The 18,028-nt window shown below is 40.2% G+C and overlaps 1 protein-coding gene across 3 annotated transcripts; it reads left to right on the top strand.

Annotated features, from left to right (window-relative positions):
* The first annotated feature begins 683 nt into the window (after positions 1 to 683).
* On the top strand, positions 684 to 14,725 carry st7l (suppression of tumorigenicity 7 like). 3 transcript variants are annotated; one of them, XM_029501711.1, is made up of 15 exons: positions 684 to 855; positions 1,266 to 1,348; positions 1,770 to 1,929; positions 2,012 to 2,066; positions 2,228 to 2,343; positions 2,517 to 2,595; positions 2,934 to 3,118; positions 3,368 to 3,459; positions 3,642 to 3,756; positions 3,838 to 3,910; positions 4,048 to 4,150; positions 10,166 to 10,316; positions 10,791 to 10,883; positions 11,009 to 11,148; positions 13,084 to 14,725. In XM_029501711.1, the coding sequence occupies exons 1-15, from the start codon at positions 687 to 689 to the stop codon at positions 13,177 to 13,179; spliced, it is 1,710 nt and encodes a 569-aa protein (XP_029357571.1). In that variant the 5' UTR covers positions 684 to 686; the 3' UTR covers positions 13,180 to 14,725. The 3 variants fall into 3 exon arrangements, with proteins under 3 accessions (XP_029357571.1, XP_029357572.1, XP_029357573.1); XM_029501712.1 differs by having other exon boundaries at positions 2,934 to 3,088; positions 3,359 to 3,459; XM_029501713.1 differs by having other exon boundaries at positions 2,934 to 3,022; positions 3,359 to 3,459.
* Positions 14,726 to 18,028: the final 3,303 nt, after the last annotated feature.

Raw genomic sequence — 18,028 nt, forward strand, 5'->3', positions numbered from 1 at the left:
AAAGGATTTGTTCATTTCCAATCAAAATGTAATAAAGTACGAATCAATTTTGTTATTTTTTGTATATTTTTGAAGCCCTAATAAAAAGCAGAATCATGAAGAATCACTCAGACTTAATAAGTAAAGCAAAAACAAAAGCACCTGCAATCATTTATGATGATGATGATAATTATTTATTATTATTATTTATTTATTTAATTAATTTTTAAAGTACAGAAGCATCAGCAAAGAAAATGCTGAGAATCCAAAAGAACAGGCTGACTTACTGTGCAAAACTTTCCAGTTTATTGCATAGATTTTAATGTTATGATTAACTGTCATGGGCGCACATATTTTACTAATGAATAAATAGTACTTTTTTTGATAAATAAATGAAATTATTAAGTGGATCACCACACTGGCTATTTCTCTGTCCAATGACTCATGATTAATTGACAGCTCGTTGCGGCTCTAGTTATTCTGCCATGCTGATTAATCGTAAAATAAAACACCATCTAGAAGTTAATCCCATCTCTTATATAACAGATTTTGCATGAAACAATTTAAATTCTGCATCGGTGAGCCAAAATATGATGGAAGTCATCATTTTTATAGCCTCCGGAAATAGATTTTCTTTCGGTGATTTCAAAATAGTAGTCCCTGCGCGCGGTCACGTGACTCGTCTGTTTACAGACATCCGGAGTAACATGGAGGACACCACTGGCAGTAATCCCCAATCTCTTGGATTTACAGAAAAATTAAAGTCTTGGCTGTCCTGGTCATGGACTTACGTGTGCTTCATCTGGTTCGGCATGGTGCTGATCATGATTTACGTCCTGTGGAGCCCGCTGAAACTGCAGGAAACTCTTACCTCAGGTGAATTCATGCAGCTGCTAGCTAGCTATTGTTAGCCTCCGGCTGTCTGGCTTTAGCGGGCAGCGAGCGGGAGCTGTTACCGGTTTGACAGCTCGTTATCCGGCTGCTCAGAGGCGCAGATAGAGGCCACCTCTTGGCTCGACTGAGGGCGGCTGTTTTAGTTCAGTACTAGTTGCACCCTTTTCTAACAGGAGCGCACTGTGTCGTCTTGTGTCTTTGGACTGTGGGTTTAAGTTTCCTGAAATGGAGATGAAATACAAGACACTGCACAACTTGGGAGCAATGTGCTTTTCTGTCGGTGTCACACCTTTCTCCTTTTTTCTTCTGCTGCTTGGTCACGTTAAAGGAAAATAAATTTTACACAGATGTGATGGCACTGAGCTGATTGTCTGCTGTTTTTCTCCCCTCAGCCTCAGTGTTTTTAAATACACTGACCCCTAAATTCTATGTGGCTCTTACTGGGACCTCCTCTCTCATCTCTGGACTAATTCTTGTGAGTTTCACCTCAGATGTTTGATTTCTTACCTTATAGGCTATACACAACTAATCACTCACTGTAATTTTGTGTAGAAGGTTTTGAAGTCTGCCTTGTTAGTTCGAAGTTGCCCATTTGTGCATTCACATCAGGTGTGCTTGTTGTTATTCCTCCATCTCTTCACATTTGACATTAAAAAGTCCGCAGTCCTAATATTGTACAAAAGTATATTGAATTAGCTATTTTGTGGTTCTGACAGTTTCAGCCTTTTAGTTTATTATATTTTTTTACACACTTCAAATGATGCCTTTTGCAATATATTATTCAAAGTTCTCACAAATTGGGAATCAAAGATTAGGCACTTGTAAGAAGCAAGTTAAAAGTGTTAATGAAAAATGTAAAGTAAAATTTGTTTTCACCCTATGTGTTCTCACCACAGATATTTGAGTGGTGGTATTTCCGTAAATATGGGACCTCATTCATTGAACAAGTGTCAGTGAGCCATCTGCGTCCTCTCCTTGGAGGAGTGGAGAGCAGCTCCACGACTGGTCTCTTCTCATCAGTTAATGGAGAGGCAGAACCGAGACCCAGTGTTTCAGGTAAATTTGTATGCGCCACACTCCGCAACAAGCAATTCTACTCATAATACTAACACCAATAACATTACTTTATTCTTATTAGAGTGTAAGGTCTGGAGGAACCCTTTGAATCTGTTCAGAGGAGCAGAATACAACAGGTATGTGTGGGTGTTATTGTTATGCAAGTTAACAGATGGCTCATAATATGAAACAATTTGTAAAGGAGCATAATGTGTCTGTGGCGCGAGGAAATTGATTCAGTTTAATTAGATTCACCGTGGTTCAAAACAACGCGTCAGTTTTGTATTTTGCATGACAGGTACACCTGGGTAACAGGGAAAGAACCCTTAACGTACTATGATATGAACCTGTCTGCTCAAGACCATCAGACCTTTTTCACAGGAGACACTCAGCAGTTAAGACCAGAAGATGCAGGTCAGTTTAAGTCATATGCAGACTTAATCCCCACATTGATATTTTATTGTTTCTTGCAAATGTTGACACGTTTTTGTTTTTCTGTGAACACTTTGCCTTGGATGCATTCAGGTAAACATATTAGGAGTTAAGGTCAAATCTATAATAAGCCTGAGTTCATCATCTCATTACAGTGATGCAGAAAGCCTGGAGGGAGAGAAATCCTCAAGCCAGGATCAGAGCAGCTTACCAGGCCATTGAAATGAACCATGAGTGAGTCCTACTCTCACACAGTTACATATCATCACCTTAAATAATGTGTCAATAACTATATCATTGGATCAATAAATCTGTTGAAAATTAGTACACTCAAAGTAGGTTTCTGTTGTTCAAAGTATAAATACATTGATATAATCCTATAATCACAGGCTTCTTTATAAAGGGTTTTATGTTCAAGTTATTTTCTTGATAGAGTTAATTTTCTGATGTAAATAAAAGCAAACCTGTTTTTTTTGTGTGTGTAACATAAAGGATAAATAATAAATAGAATGAAGAGGGGTTGTTGAAAGTCTGTCCCTTTGTGTCTTAAATGTGTTTGTGCATGTCTGCAGATGTGCTGCAGCCTATGTGCTCCTAGCAGAGGAAGAAGCCACAACTATCACAGAAGCTGAACGCCTCTTCAAAAAAGCCCTTACTATTGGTAAAGCCGGATTTGATTGTACATTAAATCAAATCAGCAGAAACAGTCAGACAAGAAAAATCAGTAGTGCGAGAAACAGGGCTATCTATTTCACCAGTAAGCATACCCAGTTTAAACACTTCACCAAGTCACACATATGTAAGTAGTAGGAGAAGTAGTTGTAGTTAGAGCAGGCTAAAAATGTACAGATATGCCTCTCATAAAGCATGTAATTACAAGTACCATATTACATCATTGCATTGGTTCTTTTCCTCTACAAAAAAAAAACTGTATCCTGAAGCCTGGCTGATTTAACATTTTATTTACGATCTCGAATTTTCTGTTTGTCATCCACAGCTGGAAAAGATATTAACTTGCTAGTGTACATTAAACGCAGACTGGCAATGTGTGCACGCAAGTTGGGACGTATTAAAGAAGCAGTGAAAATGATGAGAGATGTGAGTGTCAATCTGAAATTGACTATTTTAGAGTGGCACATTACAGTGTTCACTGCTATATTACTGTAGTTTGTCAAATTGCTCATGCAACTGCTAACATAGGTAGTAAAACACACTGTACTTTAAATAATGACAGTACAGTTGTTCTACCTAACTGTATATCACTGTGTGATGTTTTACAGTTAATGAAAGAATTCCCACTGTTGGGAATGTTAAATATACACGAAAACCTCTTGGAGGCACTTCTAGAGCTCCAGGCATATGCTGATGTCCAAGCAGTCCTTGCCAAATATGATGGTGAGACTTAATGAAACCAATCATCTGAAAATACAGAGTATGAGTTATATAACATGCCCTGAATTTCTTCCACCTCTGCAGACATCAGCTTGCCAAAATCAGCCACTATATGCTATACATCTGCACTGTTGAAAGCACGGGCTGTGTCAGATAAGTATGTGTCCCTCTGAGTTATCATGTTGAAATTACCTGTTGATACTTAATATTTGGATACAGGCAAACCTGTATTTCTCGATATAGTCACATCAGAATATAACTTTATTGAGCCTCACTCGTGGTGTGTTGCCACAGGTTCTCTCCAGAGGCAGCGTCCAGAAGGGGACTAAGCACAGCAGAGATGAACGCTGTGGAGGCCATACACAGAGCTGTCGAATTCAATCCACATGTGCCAAAGGTCAGTCATTACATCAGTGTAAAGCGTGTGGGGCTGCACAGCCTGTCAATCACAATGTGATGTGCTGTTGTGTTCCAAACTTGAATAAATGTGAAACTTTGTTGTATTGTGTGAATAAACAAATTCTCAATTTAACCTAATTACACCAAGCTCACATGACTTTTATGTGTAAAGTCACACACAGAAGAAACAGGCAAAGCAGGCAGATGAGTGGCCATTTCTGTCAGTAATTACAGGTGCTGCTTTCAAATAGTATGGGCTCTCATTTCAGACGAGCAACATCCTGTCTCCCCTGCAGGTGTCAGTGTTGATCATCATACGCTATCTCTCAATCCATTTCATCGAACCAAGATTGACATTTGTATATCCAATGTGCATCTTTGCTATGGGTCTGGATTCATTAACTTTACATCCTAAGAAAAGTGTAAAAGCTGCACTGGCAACAATAGTACATAGCACAGTCCAGAACTATAAATAGGCTTAACCAGGGTTCACGTAGGACTATGCTGGATATCTCTCTGGCCTTTCTCAACGGTTCCCACAGGATTAGATGTCACACAGATGTCACACATACACAGAGTGAGACACAAGTAGTTGCAGCATAGTTTTGTCTTAGTTCAGCCTTTGTAGTGTGGTGTTTCATCTCATGGACTTCTTTTCTGAGAGAGAAAGACAATCAGCGTTTGTGTGTGTGTGTGTGTGTGTGGTGGGGAGGTAGTAGTAGACGTCAGCCGACGCTTTGATCCAGCCTTTGATTTTTAAGTGAGGGCCCTCATCTTCACTGTCTTTCCAACTGCTCCCTCCCTCCCTATCCTGCCCAGAGGCAGCCATCCTCTTCCCTCTCGTCGTGTACCCTCATCCTGTTTCTTATCCTCTCATGTTCCCTCATTCTTTCTCATCCCCTCTGTTTGAGCCAAACAGAGTCTGAGTATGATCACCACTGTCAACTTCATTAAAACTGTCGAACATGAATGTAGGCAAAGTGTGAAATGCCACTGAAATAAAAATATAAATGGTGTTTAATTCACCTTTTTGGTTGGCTTGATACAGCCGAGTTACATTGAGTTTTTGTATATAAAAATGTGTTGTTATGGGAATGAGGGATGTTGTTGCATTGTATTGTCTGACACATCTGATTGATGAGCACACCTGTGACAGACATGTTTAGGCACGGGCTGGCCGGTTGTTGATTTGATTTTAGTTTCCCAAATGGTGTAGATACTTCATGCTTAGGTAGAGTCTGGAAGGAATTCAGCAAGTGATGTGTACATTGGTGTGGTGGTGTGCAATATTTTTTGTTGGGGTAATTAATTACTTTGGAGAATATGTAATGCTTGACTCTAAATTGTCCGTAGGTCTGAATACGAGTGTGAGTGGTTGTTTGTCTCTGTTTGTCTTTGTGTGTTGGCCCTGTGATGGACTGGCGACCTGTCCAGGGTGTACCTTGCCACTTTCCTGGAACATGGCTCCAGCATCCCCCACAACCTGCAAACGGACAACAGGAAGATGGATGGATGAATATGCAATGCTTAAATTGTCTAGAATTATGACAAATTTCGATCGCAGTTGCTTTGACTTGAACATGTAGATATCTGTGTTGACAGTTTGGAGCCTTATCAGCGCCATAAACAGTTGCTGGCACGGTAAAAAGTAGCAGTATTGGATTCAGAATATGGGACCGATTTTAATGGGCAGCTAAACATGCTGTAATCTGTGGGGAAACACAAGTCCAGGTAAAATATATATTTATTTATATAATAAATAATTACATGGCAGCAGATATGTTCTAGGTGACTTGACAACAAAGCTTGTGTGTATGTTTTCATTGTGATAGAGATAGCCCGCATTTGATTTTACTTACCCAAGATCAATGTACCAGAGGAGAGTCATGGCCCAAATGGAAAGAGGATTTTTAACGGAAGGTCACCAGTTTGATCTCTACAGCTTGCGCTTGAGTATAAGTCCCCCCACTGCTCTAATGGTGCTGCTGACTGACAAACAGTTTGACTGGTTGAACTGCACAGCCTACAGGTGTGAATGTGTGTCACTGAGTGTGAATGAGGCTTTAAAAACGCAACTGCTGGTCTGCAGCAATGCTAGTAACTTTGTGAGGCGCAGCATTGTTTTGAGCTAAATGCTAACACCAAAGTAATGTTAGCATCCGGATCTTTAGCTGGTGTGACCTTTTCTACGTTCTCCATCAAAGTCAGCGTGCTAACATTTGCTTATCAACCCCGGAAATAAAGTGCAATTGAGTCTGATGGTAATTATTCAGAAATTAAACTTTTGGGGGAAAAAAATTTAACCTGATGATGGCACAAGAGAAAAAGTGAAAAGGCCACCAAATTCATCCAAAGAGGGACATGAATGTGAACACATGACCACACAGATTTTTTATTCTGAATGGCAAATGTCAACTTGTAAGTAATAGTATATGAATTATCCTCTTGGCACAATGAACATCTGTACTAATCTTTTATTGGGCCATCTAATAGTTGAAATATTCCAGTCTTGGACTTCCACCAACAGACCTGCTTCCCAGTTGCCTCTGCCCCCCCGAACAGGTGGATTAATGAAACACCATTGTTAGGTCAGGCATTATGTGTGTGGGTGTGCTATCAAGCATGCCAAGGAGCTTATATATGAATATCATGCAAGGCTACATCACATGAGCTCATTCAAACTGCTCAAAAGGCTATACACACACTAAACCCATATCCACAAACACACACACCTCAATCCCACAGCTGTTTCAGGGAACCCAATTCTCCTTCCACATGACCCCTCTCCCTTTCCCCTCACCAACTCTCCATCTTTTCTCCCTTCTTCCCATTTTCTCCTTCAGTTTCCCTCTTCCCCTCATCTTCTTGTCTCTCTCTATTTATCCTCCTCTCCCATACCTCCACCCTTCTCTCCATCTGTTTGCCCATTCCAATCAGTTTCCCTACCAGCCAGTGGTTAAGAAACTGCCAGTTTGCTGGATGCGTCAAGTGTTCTCCGCTACCTGAATCTGCTTTACATTTACCTTTACTGCCACTTCAGTCCATATTCATTCATTCTGGAGCAGTCAGGGTGATGTGATCCCATCTACCTTGCTAGTTTATTCCACTTTGGAGGGCAGTTTTTCATCTCACCCCATTGTGGTTGACATGCTCCCATCTAGAGCGCCTATTCAGACTCAGAAAGGCCGGCCTTTTCTAAGTTTACTTCTGAAATTGGCTATTTGCTTTGTGAATAGCAGTCCTTGGTTTGTTTTGAATTAAGATGGATGAGGTTTGATTCAGAGAAGAAAAATTAGGTATTACAATTTGCCTCATCCCAGGCCACTTTAAGGGAAATGGTGTGTATTTTCTGCCACCTCCCACTCTCTCAGTAGAAGCTGGAGTAGCTAGTAGCAGTGTTTACTGACTATGAAATTCTTAATCTTTGTTTGTGTTCCTAAAGCCATCACCTGTTTATGCTCTTTCACTGTAAATGTGTGTGTTTTACGAACCCTTATAGAGCAACTACAAGGCTGATGTCATCGTTGCCTTGTGTGCCCCATTGTGAGAAGCAAAGTGCTGCAGATTAGAATCAGAAGGCAGTTTATGAGTTATGCTCTGGGCTTATGACTGCCCAGGGATAAAAGGAGAACACATGAAACCCAATCCCTTCATCAAAGAGGCGACGGGGAGCGGAGTAGCAGACTGAAGAGTGAGAGAGGGAGGGAGGCCTGCACAGAGGACTGAGGTGTCACCGTTTCTAATGCTGTGGCATGTGAGGAAGGACAGCTGAGCAGCCCGTCTCTCTAAATGGTTAATCTTAAAACACAGAGGACACAGACCTACATGGGTGCCATACACTGTCCTCTCATTATCAGCAACACACCAACAGATGCATATCAATGTGCAAAACTGTAAACATATTTGCATGTATCTATAAAACATCCAGATTAAGCGCATGAACAGACCGGCTTCCTTATATTGGGCCACCTTTTAAATGCAACACTTTCCTGCCTGTCATTCAGCTCATTGTGCATATAGTTTCGCACTCCCCAACTGGGAAAGAATGGTTTCTGATTTTGACTTGGCTGCCTGCTGCTCAGCTCTGGTGCTGGGGGAGCGAAAGATTTGTGCAGCGGAAAAAGAAGACTCACAGTGATGAAGACGGAGGCAGACAGTCAAATGTCTTGAAGCAGAGAGAGCTGATTTAAGTAAGACAGACAGGATAAGTGAGGAGGGTAAACAGCTTCTGGTTATCGCTAGCAGTCAATCACTGTAGCAACTACACATGGTGTCGAGATGGAAAGAAGCTGGAAGAACGGTGTTTGTGCGTGACTGAGTGAAGCGGAGTAGGATAGGTGGAGTTTCTCACCTGTGGTTGTATCTTATTTGTTTTGTTTTGTTGTTCACAAAAGAATTCCAGATCAAATGTCCAAGGTTGTCGAGAATTCAGTGAGGATGAGTGCGAGGAAGTGAAGACAGAGGAAGAAGGTGCTGAGTAATTGCAGCCTAGAGCTAAAGCATGTTTGATCAGGCACTAGAGATAAGGAGGGGGAGAGGGATAGGTGAGGCAGATTACCAGTTGAGGTATAAAGGCATTGAATAAAGGTTTGGTGTCTAGAAGGATGCAGACAGCTGGAAAAATGGAGGAGTTAGGTTGAAGAACCTGGGGAGGCTGTGATCATGTAGGCGAGACTGGAGATAGAGGCTAAGGCAGGGGGAAATGGGTGAAGCAGCATGGTCTGGCTGGCTGGATAGATAGATAGATGGATGGATGGCTGCCTGAGCCTGTGACCATGGAAGGGATTAGACAGGATTAGCTGTGGGGTAACCTTCCCAAAGTGTCAGTCTGAGATCCAGAGCGCTGTGAAGCTGGCCGCCTGGGAATCCAGCCCAGGGGGCCCCAGCCCTGCACATTGCTTTTGTTTAACACAGAGCCCTGCAACACTGGATACCACAGACATAAATCACATAGAATTGCAGTTGATTGATGTTACTATGAATCAATTATTCATTTACTCATTGGACGACCTAGGCCTTATTCGAAAATGCACAAAGCCATAAAGCAGTGCTTTGTATTCTTTTGTTTCTTCTGGATGCATGTCATACTATGTCAGAAAGCAGATCTGCTCTATATGCTGTAAGTCTGCGATGCGGATCTCTGTCAGCACAGTGAACCGACTGACTCACTGGGACAAACTTACATAGTAGGGAAAGAGAGGAGGAGTGAGCGGGGGCTGTTACACATTCATGGAATGAATGTACTGTACTGTAACAATAACACAAAACTTTGGAGAGTTTCTCCCTCCCACCTTGAACAATTGCAAAATAAGACTCTAAACAAATACCTTACATGAAAAAAAATGTTTTCAGCCTGCAGGGAGTTAGCCAGAGGGAATTGCACAATACGATGAGAGTAAGTTAAGTACCTTAATAAGAAACAAGAAGAAAATGAACAAAACCCTAAAAAGCTGCATGAAGTGAGCACTAGAGGCAGCCTGGGTTTTTGTTTTGTTTTGTTTTGTTTTGTTTTTGTTTTTTGAGCCCAACTCAAATTGACACACATGTCAGCAGAAAACTGTCCTCTCCAAATTAATGTCAAACAGATCATCATCCAATTGGAGTCCTATTTCAAACAAAGGCAAAGATATAAATATCGGCAGGGATTGTGCAATAAAAGAGTGTCTAGAACAACATAAAAAGAAAGAGAGACAAGTGTTTCCAAATGTGTTTAAGCCATGGATATGCCAGGACATATGCCGACAAGGTCCCTTGACCAACAGTGGTTTCAACAACTGTATTAGACTGTTCTGATCTTTAAAAAAATTAAAACATTTTTTTTTACAAAAGCAGAATTCAAAGAAACTGGCATTTTAATATTCAAATACACATACTTTGGTGCAGTGTTTTGACAAATACAGTGTAAAGGGCAGCTGTAATAATTTCTGCTGTGCTTCGCCAAACTGATGAGCCAAATGACATCTACATACTGGGTGTATATTCTCTCCCGCTCTCTCCCTCTTCTATTCTTCAGTACTTATTAGAGATGAAGAGTCTGATCCTGCCTCCAGAGCACATCTTGAAGAGAGGTGACAGTGAGGCAGTGGCATATGCCTTCTTTCACCTGCAACACTGGAAGAGGGCAGAAGGAGCCTTAAACCTACTACACTGCACCTGGGAGGGCAGTATGTATCACTTTTATTCCTTCCATTGTGTACCACTACCTGTAATATTGAGATATTTTTTTTATTTAATTCACTGTATGCAGTGCCCCAGGTTATTTTCAAGGTAAATACAACTCCTGTGTAAATTCATAGTTGCTCCTACTGTACAGTACTTTAATCTGGCCAGCCCAAAGGATTGTATCATAGGCTTTGTATGAACAACACACCCACAAGTACTCGTGTTTCTCATCATACAGGAATGTGATTATTTCTCACAGGAATGTTGGTATTATATTTTAATATGATTAAAACAACTTGTTGTTTTTATAACTTTGCTACTTGAGTTGATTTACTGATAATGGTTTCAGCACATTCAAAAGTTAGCATTTTATCTTGCTTACATACATAATGTCACTTATGTTGGTTATACCTGTTTTTCCATGTTGTATTGATAAATTATACTTGTGCTACTTGCTGCCCTGTCTGTGTTTCCAGCCTTCAGGATAATTCCCTACCCTCTGGAGAAGGGTCACCTGTTTTACCCTTACCCAGGATGCACAGAAACAGCAGATAGGGAACTACTGCCCTGTAAGAACAATACTTGTAGCCCATGAATGTATCTTACTTTAAATCATCGTCCTCTCACTATCCAAACCATGTCTGTCTTTAAACTGCCTCTGTCCTTATCTCTCCTATTCCTATCATCACTGCAGCTTTTCACGAGGTGTCTGTGTACCCAAAGAAAGAGCTTCCCTTCTTCATCCTCTTCACAGCAGGCCTTTGCTCCTTCACTGCCATACTGGCCATGCTCACACATCAGTTCCCTGAACTCATGGGTGTCTTCGCCAAAGCAGTAAGTATTGTATCTAACATCTCAAAGGTTGTAATCCAGATATTGGTAATTTTTTCACTTCGTTTTTGTGATTAAAAACTCACAACGAACTAGTTCTTCTCTGTGAGGATTGGCTGACTGGACTGCTTATCTCAGGTTTTGTCTGGTTTCTTATCTGCTTTTTAAATTGCTGTTTGAAACCTGAACCTTTTAACCCCTTTGGCAATTGCTGCGTTAAATCACTGTCAGTAACACTGAAGACTCATGGGAGTCGTAGGCCTGCCAGTCAGCATTTCCCACCAAAATGGTGTAGTCAAACTAACGCTGTAACAGTAATTGTTGCTGAACAATACAGCCTTATCAGCATAGCATCTGATCAGTGTAACATTCTGCCTTAAAGATTCAGAAAACTAAAATGCATGACTTCCTCTGGGTGTTTGTTTATTATAGACTTGCTGTGTTAACTGTTTTAGCCAGTTTGGCAAACTCTTCACTTTGGCTAATCCCTTGTTTATGGTCAGCCTGTTTGTTAGGGCCTGCCTTTACAGAATGTCAAGGATGCAAAAAAACAAGACTACAGAGAACATCTAGTGCTCCTCCTTTTATTGTGGGAAAGATTGGGCATAGATAAGATTTTCACGGCAGGGCAGAGCCTGGTTTGTGTAATGTTCAGATAGAGCGCATGAAAACCATTGAGGGAGGAACACAGAGGGACCTCACTGTTTTCTGAGTAAAAATTCATTTTTTCTGTATCTTACTGTTTTTGAAAAGAAAGTCAAAGCAAGAGAAGCCAATGGTGGTGGCTATGGCAGTCTTCCTTTCCTTTTATTTATGGATGGTAGACATGCGTAGAGGTTGAATATGCTTTTTACAGTAAATGAGATTGGAGAGTATTTCATTTGTACTGGTCTGACCAGGACAATATGTCCACTTATGAGACTATTATATTGTCAAGTATATTAGGCACACCTCAAATAGTTTCCATTCAGAAACAATATTTATTTAGAGGCAAGCTCACTGTTACTAGCTAATTAAAGCAATAACTTTAATTTTCCATTCTGTATTTCAAATGCTGTCTTAAACACATACATATTACCTGATGTAAAACATTGTATATACCCTACATCTTATGTTTCAATGTAAGTTGGTATAATTTCCACTGACAATTACAGAGAAGTGACTAATTAAGTTGCTTTTTAGGTTCTAAAAATAATGAGTATATTTGACTGGAGAAAAGTACATTTTCATTCCACTTTAGTGCTGACAGCAAAAAAAAAAAAAAAAAGGGCAAATATTACCCAGTCAACATAGTCATTACAAGCTAGAATACATGTATTTTGCCTAAATTACAGTTAAGTCTCTTTGAATTTGGATTTACTTTTTCACCAATTATAAACAGAAAGAGAAAAGAATAAATATAATTGAGCTGATGTGTAAGAGTGTGTGGACGTGTAAATCATAGATAATATAAACTTCCCAAAATTTGATAAATACACTGAGCCTTCTCTCAACAAAATAATCGAAAAATGAGATTACTTAAATTACGGTGCTTTGTCTGCCTCTTCAGTGTACTCAAATTAGAGTCTGGATAAGATGTATAAATATGTTGAGCATTACAATGCACACCCTGATCCTCACCCCTCTTTTTCATGTGTCTCTAGTACTCCAAATGTCATTCTTGCTTACCAGAGACAACAACAGGCCAAGGATTCAAATTTGGCAGTCAAAACTGGATATAATCTAAATGTTCAATTTTCCTTTGGCTCATGAATTTTGGATTATTTTTTTTTTTTATTTTGTAATTAAGAAAATGTTTTACATCAGGCTTTGACAGAAACTATATAATCCTGTTTTTAGTGAATTTGCGTGCTTGTTGAGTGTTTTACTTGAACAGAGCTGGAAAAGCATGTGCATGGCATTTTACTGAAGACTCGTACTGTTTTTTCTCCCTCTCAGTTCTTCAGCACACTCTTTGCACCCCTGGGTTTCTTTGCAGACAAGATGGAAAGCTTCATGCCGTCCAGTTTTTGGCACCAGCTGACTCGGATCTGACCCCATCTCATACACATGCACACAACTCACACAAAGACACGCACATACACAGCAATGCCACTCCAAACCCTCAGACAAAAAGTGTTTGCTCTCCTGTCTTCAGTATTACTGTCCACTTGCTGCACTGTTACTGATTACGTTGGCTGAGGTTGTATCAACAAGGCAATACCACTTTTAAGATGCTCTCCCAGACTGTTCTTGCACCCAGAATTTTTTCCAAGAACACATTTAGAGAATACTATTTACAGTGATTTCACAGAGCCAGTCATATGTCAAAATGTTAGCACAGTATGTTCAAAATCATTTGAGTGTCCTTCAAAGGCTGACTAGTGTTCTTAGACTACTTTTTCCACAACTATCAGTTAAATTATGACTGTTAAAAACTGCATTCATTATGCTCCATACCCCAAATTGAGTATCGGGATAGGAACATGGAGTGTGTTTCCTATACTAACCCTCTGTGCCCCACAAATAGCCATCCAGGCAGATTTAAAAGTCTGTGAGACCTCCTAAAAACAAATCTGTGATTTACAGCCTCAGAGTGGCTGCAGTTTATACAACACCTCTGCAGTTCAACAGTTGTTACCATGGCACGACACCTCAGCACTATATCACTGGGGCACCAACCGCCCCTGCAACTTCGAAATGTAAATGGGATCATCACCATGTCACAGTATAGCCTCTCATGGCATCACTCATTTCTTCTGATTGCACTAGAAACTGTTATAGGTCAGTGCATTGGTCAGCAAATATCAATTGCAGAAGCACCCATTATGAGAGACGTGTTGGAAATCCATATCCTCAATCCCAGAGAGGCACTAAGACTGTAAGGAAAATATGTCTGTATTGATGTACAGTAAATTGTGATGTGTCACAACATCCAAACAAGTCGTTAGACTTATTCGTGGGGTTTATTACATTTTAAACCATTCACCATGGACACGTTTGTTTGATTTTGTCAAGTTATGTTTCTTGATTGTTATGTTTCTTGATTGAACATTATTGGCAGCTATATTGATCGACAGAGTAACACCATTCTGACATTGTGATAATGAAGTGCCTTTCTATTGCAACTCACTAAATGAACACGCCAATTTTTAATTTTATTCCCCTACAGTATTTATTTCGCAGTTTGGAGCTGATTTGTTCAATTTTGATGGATTGCATTTGATGAATAAAGGCTTACAACAGTTAAATTTCTAATATAGTCATTAGGTGTTTCCAATGAGAAGCATCCGTAGATTTACCATCCATGTAACGTTGGTAAACATGTTGTACGTGCACATAATGGACAGAAATAGCATATACAGTACATATGTGTTATGTTGCAAAACTGGAGAATATTGTGAACACAGGCCTAAATGAAAATACAAAGAGTCCGTTTAGCACTTCTCTCTAGTCCATTATATGTGTCTCTTTAAATTCTTGACACCCTATTATACAGTGGTTTTTTTTTGACAGTGACGTGTACAAGTACATGCTGAAGACAGGAGAATGTTTGAACGGCTAACCTGAGTTTGAAAGTAAAACTCACAATAAATTACTGTTTCAGTGCAGTTGTCAGTGTGATATTTATTCCTACTTTGTTCAAGAGTTTGTCAGTTTTATTGTTGAAATGCAGACATGGGAAATGTTTTGTCCAAAAATTTGGTCCAGGTATGCACTGACAGGTAATCGCAAAAGGGATCTATTTTCAGAATAAAGTGAGATATATAAATACTGAGCTTAGTAAAGGTGAATGTCATTCCCTGTCTTCTTCTGAAATCAAACCTGTATTCATAGGGACTTGGTGTCTTGTTCAAGGACAAACCACTCTGCATTTGTGCTATTGTATTCTCCTGAACTATATAAAGCTGAGAGCCATCATGCCCATCATTATGATTATACCACTCTACCACCATCAGCAGATGGTTTACTCGGCATGTTCCCAGTGAACCACTGGTGCCATAATCATACTCAATACACTCACATTTAAGTGGTGAGCTGTAGTAATGAAAATCGCTGTTGAGTACTGTTGACAGGTGCTCAAGTGTTTGCTCTCAGCGTCAGAGCGGGATTCATGCAGCATGTTGAAACTTGTACATTGCTCGCTGACCTCCATGGCAGGGTGCTTCAAAGTCGTTCGGAAGAATACAGGAAAAATAGGGTAAACCTGACAACAAAAGAGCTCTGAACAAGGGCAACTGTGTCTTATTTAATCTCTGGCAGTTTTTTTTTTTTAAGATGCAGGTTGCTACAGACATTTACATCATCATAACCCTTGCTAGTATGGTTGTTTTGTATTAATTCAGTTTAATTAATACAGTAATTCATTTATTCAGATATATGATTCTGTGGGAACACCGTCAATGAGTTGTTATTTTAAGTAACAAACACTTCAAATCTCCTGAGGAAAGATGCTGTCCTGAGTGTTTGCCTACTGAATAAGACTTTGTATGTCCTAATACACAGCTACCAGCATCATTGAACTCTTATGGCCCAGGATCTGGGCCAAATGTGTTCCTGAAGGCCACGTGCACAGCTTGTGTTGAACTGAAGTCTCCTGAAAACTTGCCCATAGGACAAATGAATGAACACACTGCTCCCATGCTAAGGTGTGTTATGTCTATCCATGGATCTGGTTCACTGTGTCCTCTCCAAGCTCAACAGGCAACATTAGATGACATTGACTGCACTAAACCTTTAATCCTTTCGCCTTTCCCCCGCGTATAATATGAACAACGTGATGGTTGATAATAATAATAATAATAATAATGACGAAAAAAAATGGCGGATTAAAAGGCGGGGTATTCAACCAGCGAAGCTCCGCCCACAGGCTAGCTAATGTAGCCAGTTGCTACCACAGCTGGGAAATTATGCTAATTTCTGTAGCTACGTTTAATGGAGCAATTAAGCATTTGATGCTGAAGCTAACAAGGAAATAATCCAAACTTTGCCCTTTGTGTTGGTCAGATAATACATAATATAATACTCTCAGGCTGCCTGAAATGAACGAGTGAGTTTATCAGCCCTTGAAACGACCGGAAGCTGCTTTCCCGTCTCGGTGCCGGTTTTGGGGACTCTTCCCGGAGGTTTCATCCTCCGTCGGTGCCGCTTCGCCCGGCCAGTCCTGGTAAGTGCTACGTGGCCTCGGTTTGGCTAAATGTGATTTATTAGCTGATGGCTGTTTGATTTCAATGGACGAGCTGGATTTAACTTTGGGCTACCTGGTGGCTGTTGTTCTGCGCAGTTTGGTTGCCCGGCTTTCTGTTCATCATGGCGACTTCCTGTCGTCCAAAAGTTCATGCTGCTGCTTATCTCTTGTGTATGTCATTTAATGATAAGACATTTTTAATGTGCATTAATATCAATTTAACATTGTCCGGCTTGTCCTTATCTGCTGCACATAAAATGGGTTTGCTCATCAGATTTATTTACCTGTCTGTGGTGCTTTGAAGAGAAGTAGCCACATGGCAGCTGGCCTGTATGAAGCTGAATTTGAGTCATGGCTGTTTTCGCTGAGTTTTTATTAATCATCTCTCCCCCCAATCTCTGCTGCGCTGATAGTTGAAGTATCTTTGTGCAGTGTGATGAAGTCAATGCCTCGATGCCAAATATGTCATCTGTACGAACTCTGTGCATATAATAAATAGTTGCATGTGGCAAGTATCCTTGAGGAAGACGTTGGGCCCAAATCTGCTCATATATCGCGTGTCACCGGAGATGTATGTGTCAAGTAGATGACTAAAAGATGTTCTCCAGTTTAGATGTGAACTCCTTCTGTATCATTTTTAGTTTGTGGGAGCGATTTCATTCGCAAGAGAAACATATGTGAGATTTTTATGGCTTTTTATCTTCTAGTTACAGATGGGTATGATGTCATTTGGCAAGGGCAGCAAATAAAGCATAGGACTTAAAGAAAAGTCCAATTTCATGTCCACACAAGGCTCTTAATTACTGCGGATGGGGTCATAAGGCCCATTTTTCTGTTCCAAGAAACACAGTGAAACCACTGAGAGACTTTGCCAAAGATTTTCAACACGTTTTCTAAGAAAAGTCATGAGAGTAACAATTTGCAAAGTATACATATCAAAGATTTTCCCATATTTTTTTCTAACACAGATATTAATGATATGAATGCATGGAGAGCAAACAGCTTGGGGGACTGGAAGACTATCCTGACAAGTACAAGGAGAGAATTCAGACCTGTTTAGTGTGAAATTGACACAACACTGAATTTTTGACTCATTATGGTTTGTAAGCACAGATTACAACATTTCTCCTGTCTGGCTTCCCTGAGTGTGAAACATTAATGTGGACCACCCTGCTAGTCTCTTCCCCCCCGTGCCAATTTTAGCCCTGAAATTGTTGAATGGAGATGCCCATCTAATATCACTGTGATGGCAGAGAATGCCCGCAATGCCACACTTGTTGTTTTTACAGATTTGAATGTGATCACACATTGTATGGGACAAAGCAACATGGATACTGTGACAGATCTGAAGATCAGCAAAGTGTTATTAATCTAGCATGTCCAGCAAATCATCATGCCAACCATACCTCTAAAAGGCCCCCCAGTAATTCAGATATTTGTGTCACACATTTATTGATACTATAAATTATAACAAACTGCCAGTCAACTCACATTTCTTGGAAATATACAATGAATTTAACTGACAGTGAAGTGGCTGTGTTTTTAAAAGACTAACCTAGTTGATTGCATTATCTTATGGCTGTAACTGAATCAGGGATACAGCATGGTAGACCATGTCAGCTGGAAGGCAACGGAAGATCTCTAATGAAAGTGACAGAGGGTGGATCAACAAGGTTTAATATAGAAGCAGTAAGGCATTTTAGGACCTACATTTCC

This window comes from Echeneis naucrates, chromosome 5, assembly GCF_900963305.1.
Source record: "Echeneis naucrates chromosome 5, fEcheNa1.1, whole genome shotgun sequence".
Taxonomy (NCBI): Eukaryota; Metazoa; Chordata; class Actinopteri; order Carangiformes; family Echeneidae; genus Echeneis; species Echeneis naucrates.